Below are 27,939 nucleotides of genomic sequence, written 5' to 3'. Positions count from 1 at the left end.
CTTTTGTATAAGATTTTGTAAAAAAGAGATTTCCTGGCCAATTAGGAAGTGTTTACATCCAGTGCATCAGTTGAAAAATAGGCGGTGCGAAATAACAGCATTTTATCTGAACACTCCCAGTCGTTAGTGCCTATAAGTCTCAAGTGCCTGTACTTGTGATTCTCGTTTGTAATATTAGTAACCTCTTGTAGTCATGAATTGGAAAAAAATGCTGTCAAAGCCAAACTGCATAAACTGTTTGACTGACGGAGAAAAGTATTTTAAACAGATTTGATACTGAGTTCACTGTTTGAAAGAAGTGCTGCCAGTCAAATGCAAAACTTGCATCAACTATTAAAATACCTTGGAGGGTCTGTTACAGATTGTTATATAGCAACTTTAATTCCACTGGTTCTGTGTTGCACTTCACTGTTTTGTGTTAATAACGTGAAGTTTCTAAGTGTGGGATAACTGATGCTGTTTAATGCTCCATCTTCCTTCGTTGGTGATGAAATTAACTGTGATGATTCCTTCAACTTATTGGTTGGCGTTCCTGGTGGTTGGTTGCTATGGCAAAGAGATTACAAGCAACATAACAGGATGGAGTTATACATTACCAGACAATCAAGAGGTTAGTTGAGTTGAACCGTTTCCCACTCAGAAACAAACTGAAAATGGCTATGTGCAAACAGCATAAAACCAGAACAGCATGCAAGTAACAGGTTCAGGTTTTAACTCTTTCAGTGCTGGAACCGAATTTTAAAGGCCTTTGCAAACAGTTTGGATCCAGATGAGACGCCACAGTACGTGGCGTCTCATCAGGATCCAAACTGTTTGCTATTCTGATAGTATTCTTTGAAAAAAATAAAATAAAATGCTAATTTTAGAAATTCAGCAGACGACATTTTAGCAGACGACAAATTTCCCAGCATGCAAAGGGTTAATGCTGTTTCTGCTCATCAGTATCTTAGGGTTGGAAGCCTTGAAAACTTGAACCTAGTAACAAAAGGTCTCGAGTTAAATTTAACTTTGTAAGGGACTACAAATGCCTAAAAATGCGTTTCAAAGTGGTTAAGGGTGAAATCATTGATGAAGTCTGACAGTCGGTATAAGTGTTAATAGTATTTTTGCCTCTAACTGTGTAGGGGACTTAAGCAGACTCCCTTTGGCTCAAAATTTTCTGTAGCAAAATTTACATTTTTATGACTTAATTCTTATTATTTTGGATATTTTGTGGATGATGATGTAGAAGACAGCGTAGCCAATGGCATTTTTTATAGTCTTATTTATCCCCAGTCTGTCCATGTGTCTGTGCTTGAGTATATCCATCCAAATCTTGATATTGCAATAATGGAAAATATCTTGAGCTAAGTTTATGAAACTTGATACCAATATGAGTGTATGTGGATAGAGGGGCCAGGCCATATTGAGAATATGCATGTTGTTTGTTTAACCTCAGCTTAGGGTACCAAAGCATAAAATAAAATAAAAATATATGCCAAAATATGAATAGTTTACTCTTAATCTACTTACCCTAGGTTATATACGATGTTTTACTGGACCAAGAAGTGAGTGAACACGTTGTACACAAACGCAGTGGCTCCCAACTACGTATTAGCCTGTACTACGACACCAGTGTCTACTGGCTTCCGACAGACCAAGAAATTCTCATCAAGGTATCAGTTCAAAAAGTTTTTGATAGCTTTGAGCCTTGCCCTGGGAAATTGGGGTTTAATGCATGTGCATAAAATTTTATCAGAGATTATCAGGAATGACATTGTCCACCTGAACAGGACTTTCTTTTAAAAGAGAATCATTTAAACAAACAAAAAAGCAGAATTTTTTTTCCCTGATTAGCCTGTGCAAACTGCACAGGCTAATCTGGAATGACACTTTACGCCTTTGCATTAAACCCAGTTTTTCCAGAGCAACACTGATTTATTGAAAACAAACAAAGCAAATAGTGACGCTACTTCTTGTAAAGCTTGTTTCTATGCTCTGTCTATGGGCAAATAAATGAACTCCTTAAGAAAGGAGTGTGAAATTGTTGAGAACTGTTGTGCAGTGTTTGGTAAACAATTCTTCACTGTCATAACTTTTTGAACAATTTGTGAACTTGGTGAACAATTCTAAAAGGTTTTCAGTTTTTAATATACATGTACATTCTACTTGATTATTCATACGAGTTCACATTAAATTAAGCCTATTGGTCCTTTGATTTGAGAATTTTATTCAGGTTTTCTAAGCATCGCACAAAAAAATATCTTTAATTATAAATAAATACTTGGAATCGCCTTGATTGTTATCTTCCTCAGGAGAAAGTTGAAGAGGCTGCCGCATTCTGGAAGGATACACTGAGGGTTCAACCGACACATGACCCCATACGACTTAGCAGGTGAGAAAATCTCAGTATTATAAAGCATACTTATTTAGAGTTTGTTTAAACAGAAATTGAAGCGCAAAATACTTTCCCAGTGTTAGTTTCAGCCCTGGATTGTCCTTTAAAAACCCCAGTTCACTGTAAATACTTTAATTCTTGCTTAAAAGGTATCAGTCCTTATGCACCTATCTAAAAAGTGTCCTTTAAAAACCCAGTTCACTGTAAATTCTTCGATTCATGTTAAAATGGTATCATTCCATATGCACCTATCTTAATACGATTTATTTATATTCTAAGGAAGTGCATCAGTAACGAGGTTCGATACTTCAATAGTGTCAAGTACTGCAGGGACGGTTGTGCGCTGCTCACTCACTGTGGAGATATAGTCATACCCAATAGCCATCTACAGGTACATTCTGCTCACTGACTGTGGAGATATAGTCATACCCAATAGCCATCTACAGGTACATTATGCTCACTCACTGTGGAGATATAGTCATACCCAATAGCCATCTACAGGTACATTCTGCTCACTCACTGTGGAGATATAGTCATACCCAATAGCTATCTACAGGTACATTATGCTCACTCACTGTGGAGATATAGTCATACCCATAGCTATCTACAGGTACATTCTGCTCACTCACTGTGGAGATATAGTCATACCCAATAGCTATCTACAGGTACATTATGCTCACTCACTGTGGAGATATAGTCATACCCAATAGCTATCTACAGGTACATTCTGCTCACTAACTGTGGAGATATAGTCATACCCAATAGCCATCTACAGGTACATTCTGCTCACTTACTGTGGAGATATAGTCATACCCAATAGCCATCTACAGGTACATTCTGCTCACTCACTGTGGAGATATAGTCATACCCAATAGCCATCTACAGGTACATTCTGCTCACTCACTGTGGAGACATAGTCATACCCAATAGCCATCTACAGGTACATTCTGCTCACTCACTGTGGAGACATAGTCATACCCAATAGCCATCTACAGGTACATTCTGCTCACTCACTGTGGAGATATAGTCATACCCAATAGCCATCTACAGGTACATTCTGCTCACTCACTGTGGAGATATAGTCATACCCAATAGCCATCTACAGGTACATTCTGCTCACTCACTGTGGAGATATAGTCATACCCAATAGCCATCTACAGGTACATTGTATAGCAGGCTAGGTTGTTTGTACCACTCTAAAACTCAAGAGTTAAAGCCATATAAATACTAAAAATCAACAAATATTTAGTAAAATATTTTGTTAAATAAAGTGAACCCATAAAAAAATCAGGATTCCTTAAAGCAATAGCCAAAGTTTCAATGCAGGATGTGTTATTGTAACATAGATTTAACGAGATACAAAATGCTAGTTTTTTTTGTTTGTTTTTTGTGACAATGTATTTTATGTGAATTTCCTGCTACGATATCAGAACATTTATGAGCCAACACGAGATTGGCTTCGGGCAGCTTATAAGAACTATATTATCACACAAAAAATAAAAATGAGCGTTTTTTGTTTACAGTTGGGATAGGATCAACCCTATCAAGTAGACCAAAGAATATTTAATTAAAGTCACAGGTGCGATCCTCACTGAGGAAACATGCTTTTGATCTCCCCAATAGACACCAAGTACTGGTTCTACCAAGAAAGCAGACTTGAGAGCGTTTCAAAAAGCTGGAGCATTTCCATGCAATCAAGCTGAAATAAATGGAACGTGCTCTGTGGAAAAAGGGGTTTAATGCATGTGCGTAAAGTGTTGTACCAGATTAGCCTGTGCAATCCGCACAGGCTAATCAGGGACGACACTTTCCGCTTTTATGATAAATTTGTATGATATTTTCTGTTTTAAGAAAGTCTCTTCTAAGCAAAAATGCAGTTTAGGCGGAAAGTGTTGTCCCTGATAAGCCTGTGTGGACTGCGCAGGCTAATCTGGGGCAACACTTTGAGCACATGCATTAAACCCCTTTTTCACAGAGCACGGCTCAAAAAGGTTTAAACTACGCAACTCTTTGACATTAAGAATACTCATTCAGAGTTGCCACTGGTGGGACAGCTTCGCCAACGAGTATTATAGCACAGACAGGATGGACTCAGACCCAGATGGGACTCGGAGGGGGGTCGTTGACGCTGACTTTGTCCTGTACGTGGCAGCCATTTCTTCGGACAAGTGTCAGAGGGAGACCACAGTGGCCTATGCTGCTCATTGTCAGTTGGAGGGTGTGCAAGACAGGTTAGTATCTTTGCTTAGCTTAGCAGTGTTAGTGAATGGTCAAATTTTGTGCAGAAATTTGGCCCAATTCAGAATCCTAAAAAATGTATATTTTGTGCTTAAAATTTGACTTTCAATCACAAAAAAATGTACCGGTATATTTAAGGTTTCCAAATACATACATTAATTGCAACATTCCATTAATCTCCATATTCAGTTCTTCGAGTTAAATCTAAGCAAGCATAATGTTAAAGACACTGTCATCCTTAATTTAATAGTATTTGTAAGAAAAAAATACATTTCCCAATTAAAGAAACTTAACAAAACGATTAGTTCCCAATGCAAAGGGCCATGGCCTCATTCACAAAAAAGGGTTAAAAAACCTGCTTAGAGTAAAAAAAAAATGTGTGCCAAGGCCCAATGTTTAGGAAGTCACTAGCGGTATGCAAATGTTAGTCTTTTTCACTTCGTTTTAATTCACCGTTATGTTGTTTGCTTGATTAAATCTGTTCAAATCAATTCAAAGTGTCTCTATAAATTTATTATATTAATTCCAAGAAGCCATTTATTAAAATCAATTAATAAAATTTAATGACTGTTCTTTGAATTTAAATGTGTGTGCATAGTCTCACACTTGCGTGCCAGCAAGTTGCCAAGTAAATCGAGACCAAGTAAGTCAGTGATTCAAACTGAGGGTTTTCCTGTGTATTAAATGTTTACAAAGATTAGAGACAGAAATTCGCTAACAACTTGCCTGTAATTGCATGCAAAGACAGTGTAGATCACAAAATATCAGTAATAACCTTTCACCTATTAAATATATTGATATAAACTTTTGTTAACTTAATACAAAATTGGTAATGAAATTTTATGTTTCATCCATATGTAACCATATATTGTGTTTGCATTTATCCAATTAAAATTTTCCGGCCATTGTTTTTCAAGTTCTCTCAAGAAATGAATGTTATTTACCAGGTAATCATGTGGGGGCAGATAAAGTTAGAGGTGCTCTAAACTTCCTCTTTAGTAGAGTTGTAACAATTCACCCATCATTCGATTCGATTTCGATACCAAATGGTCCGATTCGATTATTTTTGATTCGATTCAAATTAAACTATTTGCTGCTTATTTTGCAAAATATTTCATGTTTGGTTTGTTCAGAGCATGAATTAATGTGTTTGGTATTTGTTATTAACTTATTATGTTGTACATTTAAAGTGTTTAATTTTTTTGAATAAAATTTAAAAACGCAGCATTGTTTTATAAGTAACAAATTTATTGAACAAAACGTCCTGTTGAGTTATTCTTAAATAGCATAAAAGGCACAATGACATGTGTTTAACAGAAAACAAACATGTAAGTATATAAACAACTTTCAGTTGACAGGGCCCTCAATCTGTCAAATCCACGGCCGAAATTCGGCCGCATTCCCCCCCCCCTGAAAAGTATACTTTTTTTCCCCTTATTGGGGGAAAAATTCCCCCTAAAAAAAAAAAAATTTTTTTTTTTTTTTTTTTTTTATAGATAGATGTCTCATGATTATTATATCTCAATTCTATTTTAATTGAATCTTGTCAAACATACTAAATTATGAAATAAGCAAAGAATATAGTGCAAACATGTACAAATGTAATAATTAGATAGTAAGTACATAAATAATCCCCCAAAAAGAGAAACGCCGCGAAAATTCCCCCTGCTATGAGTAGCGACCCGCTTCCCCTAAAATGGATTGAGGGCCCTTTCCAGTTGACTTCTTAACAGAATGCACACAGATTAGAAACAAACCATATGGGTAACTTACGTCAACATATGGGTAACTTACGTCAACATATGGGTAACTTACGTCAACATATGGGTAACTTACGTCAACATATGGGTAACTTACGTCAACATATGGGTAACTTACGTCAACAAAACACGTTTTGCAAGTTGCCTTTGCATCAGAACCTTCATGAAACCGGAAATGTTCCCATACTTTTGATTTTAATTTTGACGGTGCATCTTTCCGCGTGGTTGAAGAAGCCATTTTACCGGCTGATGTAATGCTCAGCATGTTATTCATTGGATACCATGTTGGCTATTTACCAGTCACAAGACGTATTACAAATGACAAGAACGTTTAGACGATGGATTTGGAAAGTAAGGTATAAAATGCGGAGAATTCAGGATTGCAGTGAATCAAATCGAAATTGGCCGTATTGGTGTTGAAATAGAATAGGCGGCATTGAACCGGTTTTTCAATGCATTGAACCGATTCGTTACAGCTCTTCTCTTTAGATATGGCGTCCTGTTGCTAGGCAGTTCCTATGCTTTACTTTTCTACCACTTTCTATGCAAATTATTGTGCAATTTTTGTATTAAAAATAATTGCAAATGCTCTATCATTCACAGGCAAGTGCTCTATCATTCACGGGCAAATGCTCTTATCATTCACAGGCAAATGCTCTATCATTCAAAGGCAAATGCTCTATCATTCACAGGCAAATGCTCTATCATTCACAGGCAAATGCTCTATCATTCACAGGCAAATGCTCTATCATTCACAGGCAAATGCTCTATCATTCACAGGCAAATGCTCTATCATTCACAGGCAAGTAGGAGACTTTACTATAGTACTATATAATTCACAGGCCAGTTAAAGGCTATATGATAATATTTGAATTGCGCTCTGGTAAAAAGGGGCTAATGCATGTGCGTAAAGTATCGTCCCAGATTAGCCTGTGCAAATTGCACAGGCTATTTGGGGACTACACTTTCCACGTTATCAAATACAATGAAAGCAGAAAGTGTAGTCTCTGATTAGCCTGTGAGGTCTGCACAGGATTTTTTTTTACACAGGCTTATCCGGGATGACACTTTCCGCACATGTGTTAAACCCCCTTTGAATATAGTGAGGCTCATTCTATCTTTCACAGGCCGGTAGCAGGCTACATCAGCATCTGTCCCCACGCCATCTCCACCAGTATACACAAACACGAGGAGCTACTGTACACCATCAAGCATGAAATCCTTCATGCACTGGTAAGCTGGTTTCACCCACAGGTGTTTGGTGCGTGGCCAAGTCACTAAAACACTATCAATATATCATAAAAACATTTTTCATCACTTTGACAAAAAAAAATAAGTTTCTGATATAATATATATTGACCAAAAATAAATTCTGATATAATATATATTATATCAGAATTTAATTAGTCAAAGTGATGAAAAAGGTTGTTTTATAAGATATTGATAGTGTTTTATTGACTTGGCCACGCGCCCAACACCTGTGGTATCACGTACAACATAAACGCAAACATAATGCAAACACTTGTCTGTGTTTAAAAACGAAACTTTTGTTTATACTATAAAGAAGTGAAGATATTTTTGTTCACTATTTGTTTGCTTAGTTTTGTGTCCTTGAAGTTAGGAAATTGATTCAATAAATTTTATGTGAACCTAGTTGTGTTGACTTTATGAGCGATCAATTTGAATGGGGAAATGACGAACTAGTGAGATTAATTTAACTAAATTCTCTTAATTTTGCACCTGCTTGAAATAAGGTTATTGGTCATCTTGTATCACTGTTCTAGTTAAATTAAATATAAGTTGCAAACATTGTTTACATTTCAGGGTTTTACAGCCAGTTTATATGCCTTCTTCAGAGACCCCATGGGTCGACCCCTCACCCCTCGGGACCAGTACACGGGCAAACCTCTGAACTTTGACTATTCGTACGGTGATCATTATGTCCTTCGTTGAAGTTGTGGCTGTTAATTGCTTTGCACCTGTCTGTTGTTCTTATGAGCTGCGGTCTGGGAAAACAGGGCTAAATACATGTACGTAAAGTGTTGTCCCAGATTAGCCTGTGCAGTCTGCACAGGCTATCAGGGATGACACTTTCACCTTGACTGGATTTTGGTTTAGAGGATACTTCCTTCAACAAAAAATCTTCAAAAGTTGATATCTGGTTAGCCTGTGTGGACTGCACAGGCTAATCTGGGACAACACTTTACACACATGCATTAAGCCCCGTTTTCCCAGAACAAGGCTCTTATAATCTCTCAATCTTGGGTCTATATGTGTCTTGTTCTGACAAAACTGGGCTTAATTCATGTGCGTAAAGTGCCGTCCCAGATTAGCCTGTGCAGTCCGCACAGGCTAATCAGGGACGACACTTTCTGCTGTAATGGTATTTTTTTTAAGTTTCAAGGAAGTCCCTCCTTACCGAAAATCAAGTTTAGGCGTAAAGTGTCGTCCCTGATTAGCCTGTGCGGACTGCACAGGCTAATGTGGGACGGCACTTTACGCACATGCATTATGCCCAGTTTTGTCAGAACAAGACACATATAAAGACCATTTCATTTGCTTTTATATAGAGAGAAATATTTGACCTAAGATTTTACAATAAATTGGTTTACACAGTAGGAAAGGAAGACACCTTTCAATAATGTGGTCAAAGGAAATTGTTACATTTAAGTTTTTCTTTGTAGACCATTTTGTTTTGTCCGGATATCTAGAGAACGCTTTTGAATTCTGATCATCCAAGTTAGTATGCAGGTTACTCAGGAGGTATTGAAGAAGCCAATCAATTTTGTGGTCAATCATAGGGTTTTAATGAAACCCTATTCCACATAATATCTTGATAACGCTTTATCCAATGATCATTTACGGTAAAATCATTGATATTCGTAGTCACAAAATTTGGTGATTTTACATAAACATAATTTTTTGTGGACACGTAAATTCGTGGATTTCTGATTTTGGTATTTGCATCTGTCATTTCCAGATGTGTTTGTGTAAAAGTTGTGGATTGATCCCACAAATAATAATGGTGTAACAGTAGCTAGACAATGCTTTGACTTATGATCATCCAAGTTAGTATGCAGGTTACCCAGGGAGGCAGGGAAGAAGCCTATCAATAATGACGCTTTATGCACATGCGTTAAGCCCAGTTTTCCCAGAACAAGGCACATATGATAAAAACCATGACATGTCTGTTTCAGACTGTCCATGTACACATGGAGTGATAGAGTGGTTGCCCAGGTAACCAGGCCAGCATGGAGGTTAAAGGGACAGACCATCGCCAAGACTGTGAACATGATAGTGACACAAAATGTTGTGGTATGTACCTTTTACTTAAACACGCCATGTTAATGTCGAGCTATGATAGTGATGCCAAATGTTGTGGTATGTACCTTTGATTAAACATGCCATGTTAATGTCAAGATATGTACCTTTGCTTAAACATGCCATGTTAATGTCGAGCTATGATAGTGACACCAAATGTTGTGGTATGTACCTTTAACTTAAACATGCAATGTTTAAATCTTGTTATGATAGTGACACCAAGTGTTGTGGTATGTACCTTTAACTCAAACATTCCAAGTTTACATCTAGCTATATTGGTGAAACAAAATGTTGTGGTATGTATCTTTAACTCAAACAAGCCATGTTTACATCTAGCTATGATGGTGAAACAAAATGTTGTGATATGTACCTTTAACTCAAACATTCCAAGTTAAGATCTAGCTATATTGGTGAAACAAAATGTTGTGGTATGTACCTTTAACTTAAACATGCTATGATTACATCTAGCTATGATGGTGACACCAAATGTTGTGGTCTAGTGGATGATGTGCCGGCCTAAATTGAAATACTATGTTCAGCTCTGGCTATGTCAAATGTGTGCCTTTTATAAGCCTGTTATCATTAGATGTAAATGGTAAAACCAGACTTCCTCAATGTTTGTTAACATGTTATACCAAATTAACAAGTACATACCTTTGATACTGTTAAATCAATATTATTCGTTTGACATTGATTTTCTTTGATTTCGGGGGTTGACGGATCCAAGAATTTAACACAGGAAAAGGACTGACACACATTCTTAATTGTTCGTCCCAAAATCTTAAATCCACATATTTAAGTGTCCACCCAAAATTCTGTTTTTTTGAAAAACAACGAAATTCAATCCTGACAATTAAAGCGGGACTGCACGATTTTGTCAAATATTTATGAATTTATATAAAATGTGTAAAAAACTAATTATACATATATTTCAATATAAATTAAAATAGAATTTAAGAAGAACATGCGTCGAAAAATGCGAAATAAGCCAGATATTTAATTCTGAAATCGAAAATGTTTATACAGTAGAATTTGCCAGCATGTATATCATGCATGTACGATGTGAATCTAAATTTAGTTTTACGGATCATTTTAATTTCCTGCAACGATATCTATTCATACGACACACGAACGCTAACTCCGAACCTAATAAAAAGACGAGTGCTTTGGTTATTGAAGGAAAATATGTACATACAAAATATTTTCATCACAATCGGCTCGGGGCTGTAATTTGTCTTTGTGCGTTTTATGAAATTGGTCTTCAATGTATAATTTTTCTTACCTATTTTGTGTTATTGTTACATATTTTAATATCATAAATAATTACCTGCTATCCCTAGCTATACCTTCCCGGGTGGGTTAGCTTCTCCAGAAATCTTCAAGTATATATTACAATTTCACACATATGAAAATCGTGCAGTCCCGCTTTAAAAATGATTTTACAGTATTCAGAATGCAACATATTAGGATTAACCCTTTCAGTGCGGGAACCGAATTTTGAAGGCCTTTGCAAACAGTTTTGATCCAGATGAGACGCCACAGAACGTGGCGTCTCATCAGGATCCAAACTGTTTGCTATTCTGATAGTATTCTTTGAAAAAAAGTGAAGAAAATGATGATTTTAGAAATTCAGCAGACGACATTTTAGCAGATGACAAATTTCCCAGCATGCAAAGGGTTAATATGCATGTTGATAAAATAGTACGGGCTAAAAATCTCAAATCATACTTATAGTGACAACATTTGTACTACAAAGTAACTTAAAAAGGCAAAATGTAAAATATTAAATGTTTTGTATGTTCATTGAATTTGCTAGGTCAATCAATTGTAAACAGGATAGATTTTCCGTGACAAGGATAGAGACATCAAATGCAGTGGTATATACATATACCTTATACATTCAAGTTGTAATATCAAATAATTAATAATATGTATCATATCTTATTATTATCAACTGTATGGGTTAACACCACCAAGACTAAAACATGAAAATGACACTTAATGTAGCATAATTATGTACCTTTAAAGAGACTTCTTCACAGTTTAGGAAAATGACATTTTTCTACAAATTGTGTCAGAGGTTTAAAAAAGAATTTATGAGTTTTATGACTTCAAAAATACGAAATCTGTGAACAAGTTGATTTCATAACATTATGTGCAGCATATACTGGGAAATTTGTCATCTGCTTAAATGTTGTCTGCAGAAATTCTAAAATTAGCGTTTTCTTTGATTTTTTTCAAAAAATACTATCAGAATAGCAAACAGTTTGGATCCTGATTAGACGCCACGTTCTGTGGTGTCTCATCTGGATCCAAACTGTTTGCAAAGGCCTTTAAAATTCAGTTCGAGCACTGAAAGAGTGACACTACTCACATGAATTAAGCCATAGAGAAAAGCTCTCATGTTTTTAAAGCCCTGCTACAAAGTAGGGAGGGAAGGGGGGTGGGGTAAACAGGATTCACATGAACATGGTTGTCCATAGAAACTCGCTTACAAAGTTTCCAATACTTTTCAACGTAGAACTTTAAAACTTTCTTGCAGTGATCCTGAGACTATTCATGCTCATATGTTGTGAGAGGTATGTAACTGTTTCAAGACATTTTTTTATTGTTATTTTACAGAGAGAGGTACGTAATCATTTCAACTGCCCTACACTTGAGGGTGGAGAGTTGGAGGACCAGGGAATCAACGGGACGGCGCTCACTCACTGGGAGAAACGGGTTTTTGAGGTACGTAAGGCATTATGATGTGAAATTTATGTTATTTGTCAAACACAAATTTTAATGGATTTTTTTTTGTCCACTTAATATGAAAATTTTCAACAGATGTTTATCTCTGAAGTCTGAACTCTGAAGCAGAAATTATATACATTCATTAATTAAAGATCCATATTAGATCCAACAAATACGCCTGATTTTTGGGCGGTTGTTTAAAAAATCACGTACCAGAGTTAAAGCAATATTCCATAAAAATGCTCATAACAGTACATAGCAAATCCATCACAGGTGTTGGGCACGTGGCCAATTCACTGATACACTATCAATATGGCATAAAACAACATTTTTCTTCACTTTGGCAATTTTTTTCAATCTAAAGGGACCTGGCCCCAAACCCCAAAATGGGTTAAAAAAAACACTGACCAGAGTCGTCTTTGGAACATGGCGTCTCCTGTACTTGCCCACATAATCCAACAAATAAGTCTGGGGGGCAATGGCTATGTGGAAGAATTGTGGCACACTCCTCAATACAAATCTGCACAAGAAATGTGGCTATGTTATGAAACTGATAGTTCTTTCATTTTAATTTAACAATGCAAACCCTAGTTTTTTTATTTAACTATTCAAACCCAAGCCCTTTGCACATGATTCTTACAAAATGAAAATCAAAACTGCTAACACATGATCATCAGATACCATAAAACCTTCTTGGGTGTGTGTGTGTCCTTGTCATTTTACTTTTTGTACGTGATCAACGCTACATGCTAACCGTTATGTTGTTTTTCAGAATGAGTTCATGACGGGTACATACACACAGAATCCTGTGATCTCGCGTATAACACTGGCCTTGATGGAAGACACAGGGTGAGTTTAGCCAGTAACACATTGCAGAAATGAGTTCATAAGTATAATGATTGGGCCTAATTCTGAGAACAGTGGCCTAAATGCAATGTGGTTAAGTGTACTCCCAGATTAGCCTGTGCAGTCTGCACTGGCTAATCAGTTTATTATTATAACCGCCTAGACTGGATTTTTGTTAAGAAGAAAATTCCTCCAATCAGAAAAATCCATTAAAGCTAAAAGTTTGGGATGACAGTTTAGGCTCATGCATTAAGCCTACTTTTCCCAAAACGATGCTTATAATTATTATGAAACAGTTAAGCTTGAGGTGATTTTATGCTGCTACATTTTAGTTTTTATAACAGTTAGACAACCAACATTTCTTTATATCTTTTTAACTTTACATTAAATGGCTTAATGACATATTATTGACCCAATATTTTGCTTTATAACAGCTATGTCAAAGATAGTAAGCAATGCTTTATAGTTAATCATTGTGTCGTCCCAGATTAGCCTTTACAGTCATCACAGGCTAATCAGGGATGACTCTTTCCGCCTAAACTGAAATTTGCTAAGAAAAGGCTTCCTTTAAACAACTAAAACAATAAAAGTGGAAAGTTTCGTCCATGATTAGCCTGTGTGAACTGCACAGGCTAATCTGGCCCTTCACTTTTCTCACATGCATTAAGCCCTGTTTTCCCATGGCGAGGCTCATGTTTATTGCGTGTTTACAGATGGTACAACATCAACTACAAGAATGCTGGTATTTTGGAGTGGGGTCAAAATCTAGGATGTGATTTTGTGATGAAGAGTTGCTATGAATGGATGGAAACCAGAATAGCCAGGTAGGAATGAGTGTATGGAAAATAGAGGATACTGTTGATTTAAGTGTAAAATGGTATACTCATTTATGAAGTGTTCATATAAAACATATTTTCAGAAGATGAGATATTTTGATTCATACATTTTTTTGTTGTCAGCCTTGGAATGCAAGTGTTAAGCCAGGACCAAAATACTCATGACTTACCTGATAATAACTGTTGTCTTCATTATCTTTCTTGCCTTTACCTGGTTTTGGTAAAAAATGGTATAGGAAAATAAGTTTTGTTCAATAAAAAAACATCTTATAGAGAATTAGGTAAAACTTATTTCTTTTAGCTTGATTTCATCAAAAGCCTAAGGCTTATTGTGACAATCGAGTCTGTTTCTTAGGGCAAACCAGTACTTTTTGTCTTGACAGATAACCTTAAAATTAATTTCAAACAGCTCCTAGAATGTGAATTGAATGAGGGACCTCATCAATGCGACCTGTAGACAAAAAAAGCACTAAAATTGTGCACTTGTGTTTCAGAAACGAAGACATTCATCCATTCTGTATCAACGTTAATCGAGGGCAGCCATTGACAGAGTGTACGCGGTCCAGGGGAGCTGTTGCCATCTGTAACCTGGCTGAGTTTCAAGCCTCACTACCACTGCAGTATCAGGTATTGGTGGCTGGAGTTAGTTGCATGATAATTTATCTTTTGGCATTATAATTCACAGATTTTTAATGAAATAAAATATCATTAAATTGGTCTTGAAGTATAAAACTGAATAAAATTAAAGTTGTATATTTAATTGACCATTGTAATGATTACCCCACCCCAACCAAAAAATAAATAAATGAAGATAAATACTTTGAATGAGAAGGCCTTGACGCCCTGTTCAGATTGTGAACATGAAAAAGCATGTTATATAAATGTCAGGGCCAAGGTCCATTCCAAAATAAGTTTTCACATGAGTGTTTAAAACTTGCCACAAGCTGTTTTTGAAAGATTAATTTCCATTGATTGTCTTTAATCAACAAAGGAATCTTAAAGAGGTATTTTAAAAGTGCAGACTCATAAAAGAAATTCTTCATACCATCTGCGAGTCTTTTATCTTAGAAAAGCAACTGAATTTTAGTTAAAACGTTCATAACTGAGCCTTGTTGTGAACAAACTAGGCTTAATGCATGTGCATTAAGTGTCATCCCAGATTAGCCTGTGCAGTCCAAACAGGCTAATCAGGGACAACACGTTCCACTTTTACAGAGTGCTTCATTTAACCCTTTTCCACTTAGATACAGTATGTATGTATTTTGACGCATTGTAGTCCCTTAGGAAGTTAAATTTAATTAAAGACCTTTCTTACTGTATTCAAGTTTTAAAGGCTTCATTTCCAGCCCTTAGATACTGATGAGCAGCAAACAGCATAAAACCTGATCATAGCCATTTGCACTTTGCTTCTGAGTGGGGAAGGTTAATGAAAGACATTTTCAAACAAAAATCCAGTCTAGGCCAAATAAGGCTAAATTATTTTATTTTCTAAGTCAATGACCAAATTCAATTGAAACTTGCATTTTTTGCTCATTATTTCCCGTTCTGCAGTATTTCCGCTCAGTAGCGGGCGTGCAGGCCTCAGACGCGGGGAGGTACGGGGGCAGTGTGTCGCTGGCAGACTACTGCCCGTACCTGCAGGAGTTTGTGTGGAAACAAGACGACAGTTTCAAACGGGGATCCAGGTGTTCCATCTCACAAAACAACCTCGAACAGTCGCAGAATCATCTGCTGGAGTACTATGGGCCAAACTCAAAGGTGATCATAATAATTGCCAAATTAAAAAAAAATCCGCATGTTTCTACTCATGATAAGAATATTCAAAATATCATGTTATGGTAGTTTTGCCATAAAATCTTGACCATTGCAATTTTAACATTAAACTTAACCGAAATTCCATCAATTACTGTTCACTTATCCTTAATGTAAATGAAATGTCAGAAATGTGCTTTGTTAGCCGGATTTTTTTCGAAAAAATCTCGGCTTATAGATTGATGTTGTCGGGCGGGCGGGGGGGCGGGCGGGCGGGGGGATTGGCGGCGTGCTCGAAAATGTTAAAGTTCTTATTTCATGGTATAACTTTGGTATGCTTGGACCTAGAGTCTTCAAACTTGACATGAAGGTTGGCCAGGATTAACAGATGACCACTGGTCATTTCAAGGTCATTCATTTGCAGGTCAAGGTCACTGTGACCTTCAATATAAAAAATGTTAAAGTTGTTATAACTTTGGTATGCTTGGACCTAGAGTCTTGAAACTTGACATGAAGGTTGGCCATAACTAGTTAGTAACCACTGGTCATTTCAAGGTCATTCATTTGAAGGTCAAGGTCACTGTGACCTTGAATGTTAAAATGTTAAAGTTCTTATTTCATGGTATAACTTTGGTATGCTTGGACCTAGAGTCTTCAAACTTGACATGAAGGTTGGCCAGGATTAACAGATGACCACTGGTCATTTCAAGGTCATTCATTTGAAGGTCAAGGTCACTGTGACCTTCAATATAAAAAATGTTAAAGTTGTTATAACTTTGGCATGCTTGGACCTAGAGTCTTGAAACTTGACATGAAGGTTGGCCATAACTAGTTAGTAACCACTGGTCATTTCAAGGTCATTCATTTGAAGGTCAAGGTCACTGTGACCTTGAATGTAAAAATGTTAAAGTTCTTATTTCATGGTATAACTTTGGTATGCTTGGACCTAGAGTCTTCAAACTTGACATGAAGGTTGGCCAGGATTAACAGATGACCACTGGTCATTTCAAGGTCATTCATTTGAAGGTGAAGGTCACTGTGACCTTCAATATAAAAATGTTAAAGTTGTTATAACTTTGGTATGCTTGGACCTAGAGTCTTGAAACTTGACATGAAGGTTGGCCAGAACTAGTAAGTAACCACTGGACATTTCAAGGTCATTCATTTGAAGGTCAAGGTCACTGTGACCTTGAATGTAAAAATGTTAAAGTTGTTATAACTTTGGTATGTTTGGACCTAGAACATAACACAAGGTTTGCTCATGCCTTGAAAAGTACTTACATTTCATTTTGACCTTTGAACAATATTTCAGTAATTTAAGTATTGCATTGACAAAAACACGAAAGGTACTTTCCTGTCATTTAAATCAAAAATCCGGCTTCAATGCGGTCATCTCTGACCGCGGAACTCTTGTTTAAGGTATTAGCACTCTACTGAACTTCGTGCAATATCACCTTATTTCGTACATATCCGACTCTCCGAACGTTATCCGGGTATGTGCAGAAAGCTACGAATATTCTATAAATACGCTATGAAATACTAAATATATGACCCGCAAGCTAAATAAAATGACAACAAATATTGCCGACATTGTACCTGACAGACTGAGTTGTTTAAAGAAAAAGCAATTTGCTATCTTGAAAGAGCAAGAATTATAAAAGTGTTTTTGTTGTTTATACTAATGTGACTGGAGTTAATGATAAACGTCAACTAATGCATAGCAGTGTTGGTATTTATGAAGAAAACGATTCCTGGAAATACGAATGTCAAACGCTTGAAAATTTTGACCACTGTCAAGAATAACGTTTTGAACCAGTGTCACTTACAAAATTTAATATTGTTGGTGAGCAGTAAAAGGGGATAAAGTGGATTTATGCTTGTGTGATGACCGTAACCATGTGAACGGGTTATTGCATGGCAAAACCCATCACGTTAAGAAGAGTCAACTTTTCAAGAAAGGAATGCCTTGTTTTGCTATCAAAACAAAGTTTGGAACAGGAAGGTATATGGAATTGGATTATGCAATATTTTTTTCATGTATAACAGTTTCATTATTCATAATTGGAGTAAAGTAGATTTTGTAGGAAAAGTGCACCCTATCAGTGATTTTTACCACATGATCAGGCTAATATTTGCTTTCATTTTGAAAAAGAAAATATGCCATGTAAGGAAAAAGTTGTGTTGTAAATGCTTGGAAATCAAGAACAGCATATTTGAATTTAATGCCAATGTAATGATATTTTCCGTAAACAAACAACACAAGTATATTATGTCCCAAATACTAAAATTACTATTCTGAAAATGATATGCCAATGACTGCTACTTGTGTGATCTCCTAAATTATGTATTATGGTTATCCAAATTAAAATGCTGCATACATGTATTTATTATCTTTTCAGCAATGATCAACAAAATTGGTGGTCCAGGAAGGGTTAATTACTTTTTGTCATCTCTGAATGTTCCAATGATCAGTTGAACTTAAAGAAAATGGAAATACATGCGGGTAGGACCATTCATCAAGTGTCAACTATCTCCGTTGTAGCAGACAGGCTTTTAAAATGGAAATGAAGTAGGTATTTCACTGATTTATGCGATTGTTAATGTAGAACCAATGTTTTAAGTTATTAAAAAAATGTAACGTTAATAGTCAGTTTCATATCCAGTAGGGATAATCCATGTATTTGAAATTAACATTTGGATGAAGAATGTATATATGTGGTGTTTACACTTACTTATTAATCCAGTTAAACTTTAAAAGGGCGTATCATATAAAATACTAATAATGACATGCTATGTCGTGAATGTCTGAATAAATGAAAACGATGACGCATATCATAATGGATTATGTCACACTTCCCATGAAACACTAATGTCAGTTCTTACTCCTATCCAAGTGCTTGTGTATTTGACATCTGTATTCGATTGTTTTGTTAAATAATATGAAGAAAATGTTGTCAATTTATAGAAACAACTTTGAGAAGGCTTATTAAAGCCAAATAAATAAGAAAAAACTAAATATTTTATTTTAATAAATAAAGATGGTTAAAATTATTCATACACAATTTGCAATTATGCATAATTTTCTTCGACTGAAACTTATTGAAGTTCTTATGAACCTGCCTGAATATAACTACTAGTCAAATATCAACTTCAAAGGAACAATGGTGTTATCTTTTCAGTGATATGCTGATTACCTGTGCAGGAGAAAAATGAAACCAGACAGATTATGGACACAAATTCAACCCAGAAACAAGCAAGGAACTTGCAGTCACTGAGTGTTCTTGTTGACAGTCATGTGTTCAATGCTGCAACAACATAAATATTATAGCTGGCTCAACCTTATGCATCTTAAAATGATCTTTGAACGCGACGGTCTCAAGAACATTTTCATAATGAATAACTCTTACGGTCAGCCCAGGGTCACCAATGCCAAGCGTCTTTTGGGGACACTTATTCCAGCCTGTCGAAGTTCTTCAAAAAACTACCATGGTCACAATCATGTATTTGTTTTGTTTGTCATAATAAGTTAAATGTTATCACTAGTATCACTACTCATTGATAAATCTATTTTCCTTTAAACGTGTATGATTAAACGATTAAATGTGCCCTGTTACTTAATTATTAATGTTCTTATTTTCCTGTAACATTCTCAAGTCTTATTTATAGAAGAACGAATTTCACATGCAATTTCAAACTAGGTTAGCAAATCTTACTTCACTGAGTAGGTTACATGTCACACATGATATATGAGATGTATGTATGTTACTATGTTTATGAGTTTATAATAGGCTTTTCCACTTTTTTTATCTATTAATAATAATTATTGAACATTTAGCTCATCTTTATGCTCACATATACAAATCTCAAATTCAGTATGGCGTTTCTGGAAAAGGGGGGTACCCTTGATTGTAAAGCAGGAACTTTTGGTTTTCACGGGTGACCCCCATTTTTTTCTGTATTTTTCATTCAAGCATACATTGTAGATGATTTCTATGTTCGAAGATTGTAATTTCCTTTTTCCATTTTTTTGACAATTTATTTTTAAAAAAGACTTGTGACTAGAGATTGCAATTTTTCTCGTTTTCAGAAGGATGATGACATCACTTGTTTGTTTGTATGTTCTTTATTCCTTTTCTCACGTGTTATAAACTATCATATTTGTATATAGTATGCATTTATCTATTAATACATACTAAAAAGTGCTATTTGTTCAATATTTGGATTAATGAGAGTGAATTTTGTAAAAACATGGTTCAGAAAACATGGAGAAAATTTTTTTGGGGGTTCAAAACTGAAAATGTCAAAAAAAAAATTGTACGGTGAATCGTATTTAAACTTAAATGATCAATGCAGAATACCACAACACTAAGAAATATGCGAAGAAAGAAGAGAAAATCAACATGTCCCATTAGAGTGCTAATACCTTAAAGTAATACTAGTATACATTGCAGTTTCTCAAAGCTCATAGCTCAGGACTGATTGACTTTCCTTAAGTATACCTTTTTACTCTGAAATAATAACCACTTCGTAACCAATTTAATTCATTAAGTTATCTTACTCTTATTTCCACCAAACACCTTCCAGTGTTTTATTTCAGCACTTTGGGAATGGGGCATGGGCCCTTTGGAGTAAAAAAAATGCGTCTTTTTTTACTAAACTTGGTACAATATTTTTTTTTGCTAACAAATACTTAAAAATTGAGAATAGTTGAGATTCTAAAATGCAACTCGTAGTGCTCCAAAGGGAAATAAGGAAACTAGATATAAATGTTGCATTTAATTTAAAGAAGTTTTGTTGTTGTTTTTAGAAACTTTAAATTGGGAATTTTAGGCAGTCATTTTCGATAATCTATACTATTTGACAGTGAGTATAGGATCGAATTATGGCACCCTGTTTGGGCCCCAAAAACCACTGCTGTCCTCCCTCCAGTGTTTCAGCCACGGACTAGGGTGGCAGCTACAACACTGCCGCGGTGTGTTCAAGCCCCTGTCCGGCAGCGGCTGTTACCAGTACAGATGTGACACCCGGTCCGGGCTCACGCTGATCGTGATGGGCGTTGAACATCGCTGCTACTTTGAGGGACAGCAGATACTGGTCACTTACTCAGACTCCCACTGGTTACACCGCGGCAACATCACGTGTCCCTCGTGTGCAGAAATATGCCAGGTAGTGTTAGTTCAATTAAATCTATGTCACCTATGTCACACCTTGAATGTGGTCTTTAATGGGGAATAGTTGAATGGAAACCCATTTACCTTAATAATCCCTTCCAGCACAAATTGAGCTGCATTCTGGAAAAACTGGCCTTAATGCATGTGCTTAAAGTGTTATCTTAGCCTGCGCAATCCTCAAAAAATTAAGTAAGCCTCGTTCTTGGTTAACTTGACTTAAAGGGACTGTCAATCACAAATGACGAAAAAAGAAAAGTTCTAAAAAACCATATTTTTTTACTATTATTTATATTGATTAAAATATCCCTATAATGTATGTAGGTCCCAGATAAGCCTGTGTAGTCAGCGCAAGCTTATCATGAATGATGCTTTTCTCTTCTAAACGAAAATCCAGTCAAGGTGGAAAGTGTTGTCCCTGATTAGCCTATGCGAACTGCACAGGAAAATCAAGGACTGCACTTTAAGCGCCTCCATAAAGCCCAGTTTTCCCAAAATGAGGCGTTATTAAATCTGTGTCACAGCTTGAATGTGGTCATGTTTAGGGAGAAGTTGTGTGGCGGCCAAGTTACCTCTGTTGGGAGAGCAACGGCCAGGTGTCTAGTCCCTGGCCATACAAGTTCTGGGAAAAACTGGGCCTAATGGAGGTGCTCAAAATGACGTCCCAGATTAGCTTGTGCACTCTCCGCCAAGGGTGGATTTTCATTTGGAAGAAACATCCTTTAAATAAAAAATTAATTAAAGGGGGACAGTGTCGTCCCTTATCAGCCTGTGCTGACTGCTTAGTCTAATCTGGGATGACACAATATGCACATGCATTAACCCTTTGCATGCTGGGAAATTTGTCGTCTGCTAAACGAGTTAAGCCCAGTTTTTCTAGAGATCCCTGACAATTTGTACTGCATATTGGGTTCAATCCACAAAACCTATTTATTTTAGCTTGACTCCATTACAAAGAAAGCCTTAGGGTCATACATACATTCTTTTAAGAGTCTGTTTAGAATGTTTAGAATGTTGTGTGAGTGGGGAACAAACCAGGGACCATCTGGTCTTAATTTGGTCATCAGATATGCTAAACCATTACAATTAATATCATTAATTGCTGTTAGTTTAAACCTATTTATTTTATGCTTTCCGTGGTTTATAGGGAAATAAAAGTGATTTAAAAACTGATAATTTCACTGTTCAAACAATGAAAATTATCAGTGAAAATTATCGATAATTTTCACTGTTTACTGTGAAATGACGTCATTTCTTTGACGAAATGACGTCATTATCCCAGCGAAATTCTATAGTTAAACTCTTTAACAATGTATATTAACTGTTAAAAAAGGCATAAAATAAAAAGAAAATTTGTTGGATTCGGTGGAATATCGATTTTAATTCACTCGTGATCATAAAAACCATATATTTTCACTAGTGGCTGTGCCACTCGTGAAAATACTATTTTCTATGATCACTTGGAAAAAAAAATCGATAATCCACCGAATCCAACAAATATCCTCTAATTATTTAAGCTTGATTGCATTCAAAGCCTCATTGAAATGCTCTCGAGTACCTTTGCTCTTGAGTACCTTTCCTGGACCTAGTATCAGTACTTGATGTCTTTAATGGGATATCTAAACAACGCTCTCACAGTGTTGAGCGAACCCTTGACCTCCCGTTTGCTAGGCAGATACCAAATCCATAACACCACGGCCACCTTTTATTGCTGTTATTACCAATCTTGTCCCCAGAAAATGCAGGCACAAATGAGTCTGGGCCCATATTCACCAACTAATTCTTAGACTGAAGAATAAAGAATAGACTTAGAACCAAGAAACATACGACCAGCGTTTGAATATATACAGGCCACCACTGGTGATGTCATTTACAAAATGTTCTACATTATTAATGATGTAGATAGTGGTGATTAATGCAAAAGTTTGCATCAAAATTAAAGCAATTATTGAATACTCGAGTATTCGAATTTAAAGAATTTTCTTTATTCTTAGACTTAAGTCTAAGAATTGTTTGGTAAATACAGGCCCAGGTGAAATAAATTGTCCATATTACACATAATGACTTGTAAGGATTTTCCAACTAGCTCAGCCACAGGGGCCAGTCAAACCAAAAAACAAGCAAAAAAGTGGGTAGGGTATGTAAGACATGCACTACACATTTTTTTTTAGCTCACGTGAGCACAACGTGCTGATGGTGAGCTTTTGTGCGTCGAGTGTTGTGAGGCGTCAACATTTGCCTTGTTAACTCTCTAAAGGCCACATTTATTGTCCAATCTTCATAAAATTTGGTCAGAAGATTGGTCTCAATGATATCTTGGATGAGTTCGAAAATGGTTACGTATGCTTGAAAAACATGGCTGCCAAGGGGCGGGGCATTTTTTCTTATATGGCTATATATTGTTATAGTAAAATCTTGTTAACACTCTAGAGGCCACATTTATTGTCTGATCTTTATGAAACTTGGTTAGAAGATTCATCCCAATAATATCTTGGACGAGTTCGAAAATGATGCTGGTTGGCTGAAAAGCATGGCCGCCAGGGGGCGGGGCATTTTTCCTTATATGGCTATATATGGTTATAGTAAATCTTGTTAACACTCTAAGGGCCACATTTATTGTCTGATATTTATGAAACTTGGTCAGAAGATTCATCCCAATAATATCTTGGACGAGTTCAAAAATGATGCCGGTTGGTTGAAAAACATGGCCGCCAGGGGGCGGGGCATTTGTCCTTATATGGCTAAAGTAAAACCTTGTTAACACTCTAGAGGCCACATTTATTTTCCGATCTTCATGAAACTTGGTCAGAAGATTTGTCCCAATGATATCTTGAATGAGTTGTAAAATGGTAACCTTTGCTTGAAAAACATTGCTGCCAAGGGGCGGGGCATTTTTCCTTATATGGCTATAGTAAAATCTTGTTAACACTCTAGAGGCCACATTTAAAGTCCAATCTTCATGAAACTCGGTCAGAAGATTCATCCCAATAATATCTTATATGAGTTCAAAAATGATGCCGGTTGGTTGAAAAACATGGCCACCACTGGGCAGGGCATTTTTCCTTATATGGCTATTGTAAAACCTTGTTAACACTCTTGAGGTCACAGTTATTTTCTGATCATCATGAAACTTGGTCAGAAGATTTGTCCTAATGATATCTTGGATGAGTGCGAAAATGGTTTTGGTTGCTTTTAAAACATGGCCACCAGGGGCGGGGCATTTTTCCTTATATGGCTATATATGGCTGTAGTAAAACCTTGTTAACATTCTAGAAGCCACATTTATTGTCCAATCTTCATGAAATTTGGTCAGAAGATTGGTCTCAAAGATATTTTGGATGAGTTCGAAAATAAATATGTTTGCTTGAAAAACATGGCTTCCAAGGGGTGGGACATTTTTCCTTATATGGCTATAGTAAAATCTTGTTTACACTCTAGAGGCCACATTTACTGTCCGATCTTAATGAAACTTGGTCAGAAGATTCATCCCAATAATATCTTGGACTAGTTCAAAAATGATGCCGGTTGGTTGAAAAACATGGCTGCCAGGGGGCGGGGCATTTTTCCTTATATGGCTATAGCAAAACCTTGTTAACACTCTAGAGGCCACATTTATTTTCGATCTTCATGAAACTTGGTCAGAAGATTTGTCCTAATAATATCTTGTTATCTGAGGTGAGCAACTTTGGGCCTTATAGGCCCTCTTGTTGTGACTGGCCCCTGTGAGCTCAGCATTTAGACTGGGATCCAAGAATCCTTCCTATTTTCTCCCTACCTCTGATACAAGTAGGGCAGTTGTCATTTACTTGCACAATGATAGAACTTGCCAACCAGCTAACCCAGGAAAATTGTGAGTTGGTTAACTGACTGTCATTATATGACTTAAATACTGTTGAAAATGGAGGAAAATATTAATTATGTCCCCCACCACTATAGTGGGGGACATAAAATTATTGTTTTTGCCCTGTCTGTTGGTTGGTTGGTCTGTTGGTTTGCGCCAACTTTAACATTTGCAATAACTTTTGCAATATTGAAGATAGCAACTTGATATTTGGCATGCATATGTATCTCGTGAAGCTGCACATTTTGAGTGGTGAAAGGTCAAGGTCATCCTTCAAGGTCAAAGGTCAAAAATACTAAGTCAAAGCGGCGCAGAAGGGGACATAGTGTTTCTGACAAACACATTTCTTGTTTTTTAATTGAAAACAAAAATTGTTGGCAGACTTTGCTATACAATTACAGAACATACAAAAATTACCTTATGAAAAATACTCTCTATTGATATAATAGCCAAATTATTGGTTTTTCATTAAATTTTTGAATTTGGTCTGATTTCTAGGAGGAAGGATTACAGTGTCCACCAGAGCAACGTGACGTCTATATTTCAACAGATTCTCATGCAGCCCGCATACCCTGTGGCAAGGCAACACACCACCGAATCTCACAGATGTTGATTGCATCTTTATTAGTTCTATGTTACCTCTGTATACGCAGAACATTTTAGACTAGGAAAAGCTGATTGTGTACAGATAGTCATATGCATATTTTTCACATTTGTGTCTTAAGATATGACAAAGTCTCAAAAAAGTCAACGACACTGGATCCTTATAATATTCCGTTTGTGACATTCGTTGGGTCGATTAATGTAGATATGACCCATGCTGTGGGAAAATGGGGCTTAATGTATGTGCGAAAAGTGTATGGAGCTTTAACTATTTTACAATTTGGTTACCATATTCAAATCCATACATTGTATCCGATATAAACATTGTATGGGCCAAAGTTTTGTTTGTCTTTCAAATAAGTTAGTCAATAGAATTACTTTGCAGGAATGGGTGTATATTATATTTGACATATGCATTTATTTAATGCTTTCCGGTGGTTTATAGAGAAATTTCAGTGAATTAAAACTGATAATTTCACTGTTTCAAACTGAAAATTAGCAGTGAGAATTATCGATAATTTTCATTGTTTACTGTGAAATGACGTCATTTTTTTTTACGAAATGACGTCATTATCCCAGCAAAATTCGTTAGTTAATCTCTTGAACAATGTATATAAACTGTGAAAAATGCATTAAATAAAAAGAAAATTTGTTGGATTCGGTGGATTATTGATTTTAATTCACTCGATAATAAAATCGATAATCCACCGGATCCAACAGATATCCTCTATGCATTCCTCATTCCACATAAACTATGAGCCTTGCTCTGTGGAAACCGGACTTGGATGCATGGGTGTAAAGTGTCATCCCAGATTTGTCCCATGGGTGTAAAGTGTCATCCCAGATTAGTCTCTGCAGTCTGCACAGGCTAATAAGCCACAATACTTTCCGCTAATGTGGTATTTTATGTTGAAAGAAAGTTTCTTCTGAGCCAAAATTCAGTTAAGGTAGAAATGTTGTCCTTGTTTAGCCTGTAAAGGCTGCACATCTAATCTGGGACGACACTTCGGTATGCATTAATCCTTTGCATGCTGGGAAATTTGTCGTCTGCTAAAATGTCGTCTGCTGAATTTCTAAAATTAGCATTTTCTTTGATTTTTTTTTCAAAGAATACTATCAGAATAGCAAACAGTTTGGATCCTGATGAGACGCCACGTTCTGTGGCGTCTCATCTGGATTCAAACTGTTTGCAAAGGCCTTCAAAATTCGGTTCCCGCTCAGAAAGAGTTAAGTTCGGTTATCCCAGAGCACAGGTCAAATTAACTATTTGTGTGTTCATTGTTTTTGTCATTCATATTTGAACATGCATAAGTACTGGCCTATTGTTTATATCCACATGCACTTGGCACTTTTATGTTTTTTCTAGATCATGTTTTAAATGTGACCTAAAAAAACAGCAAATCTATTAAAAGATATTTTCCTTAATTCTTAAATAAACAATTAATCTAGGACTATTTATTGAGTTTGTTGCAAGTTCAATAATCTTTAAATATTATTTTTATTTTTTTCCTAAAGAACTAAATGTAAATGATAATTTAAGACCCCTAAAAAGTATAATTATCTATGCTAGATATAGTATAAAGATTTGAAAGTCTCATAAGATAAGTCTCCTTTAATACATGTATTATTGTTTCATTCATTTTAATGTTGTCATGTGCATGGTAAAACAGTATTTTTTTGTTGTATTCTTGGTTGATATTTTAACAGTTGTGATGTATTTACATCACTTTTTAGCTCGACTATTATATATGAAATATATATAGTGGAGCTATCCTACTCACCACGGCGTTGGCGTTGCTGTTCCCGTATCCGTTCCCGTTGGCATTTGCGTGCAAATGTTAAAGTTTGCGTACTACCCCAAATATTTTCAATGTCCCTTGACATATTGCTTTCATATTTTGCATACTTGTTTACCATCATGACCCCAATCTATAAACAAGAGCAGACAACTGTATCAAGCATTTTGACAGAATTATTGCCCCTTTTATACTTAGAATATGCATATTATTGATAAATCAATGTTAAAGATTGCGTACTACCCCAAATATTTCCTATGTCCTTTGACATATTGCTTTTATATTTTGCATACTTGTTTACCAACATAACCCCAACCTATAAACAAGAGCAGACCACTGTATCAAGCAATTTGACATAGTTATTGCCCATTTTAAACTTAGTATGCATATTATTGATAAATCTATGTTAAAGTTTGCGTACTACCCCAAATATTTCCTATGTCCCCTGACATATTGCTTTCATATTTTGCAAACTTGTTTACCAACATGACGCCAACCTATAAACAAGAGCAGACAACTGTATCAAGCATTTTGACAGAATTATGGCCCCTTTTATACTTAGATAATTGAACATTTTGCTTAAATTGCTATAACTTCTTTATTTATGATCAGATTGTATTAATACTTTGACAAAACAACACTTGCCTGAATACCACAATGGATTCCAC

At 36.0% G+C, this 27,939-nt stretch overlaps 1 protein-coding gene across 1 annotated transcript; it reads left to right on the top strand.

Moving 5' to 3' along the window:
* The first annotated feature begins 8 nt into the window (after positions 1-8).
* On the top strand, positions 9-27,939 carry LOC127859519 (leishmanolysin-like peptidase). The gene is made up of 15 exons (XM_052397022.1): positions 9-610; positions 1,518-1,655; positions 2,295-2,374; positions 2,657-2,768; positions 4,412-4,608; positions 7,503-7,608; positions 8,200-8,300; positions 9,573-9,690; positions 12,319-12,426; positions 13,202-13,278; positions 13,989-14,099; positions 14,606-14,738; positions 15,663-15,869; positions 20,793-21,029; positions 25,371-27,939. Exons 1-15 carry the CDS (start codon positions 464-466, stop codon positions 25,533-25,535), a joined length of 2,037 nt encoding a protein of 678 aa, XP_052252982.1. The 5' UTR covers positions 9-463; the 3' UTR covers positions 25,536-27,939.

The sequence above is a fragment of the Dreissena polymorpha genome, chromosome 15, assembly GCF_020536995.1.
Source record: "Dreissena polymorpha isolate Duluth1 chromosome 15, UMN_Dpol_1.0, whole genome shotgun sequence".
Classification (NCBI taxonomy): Eukaryota; Metazoa; Mollusca; class Bivalvia; order Myida; family Dreissenidae; genus Dreissena; species Dreissena polymorpha.
Note: the sequence above shows the minus strand (reverse complement) of the source record. Positions and strands in the feature narration are given on the sequence as shown.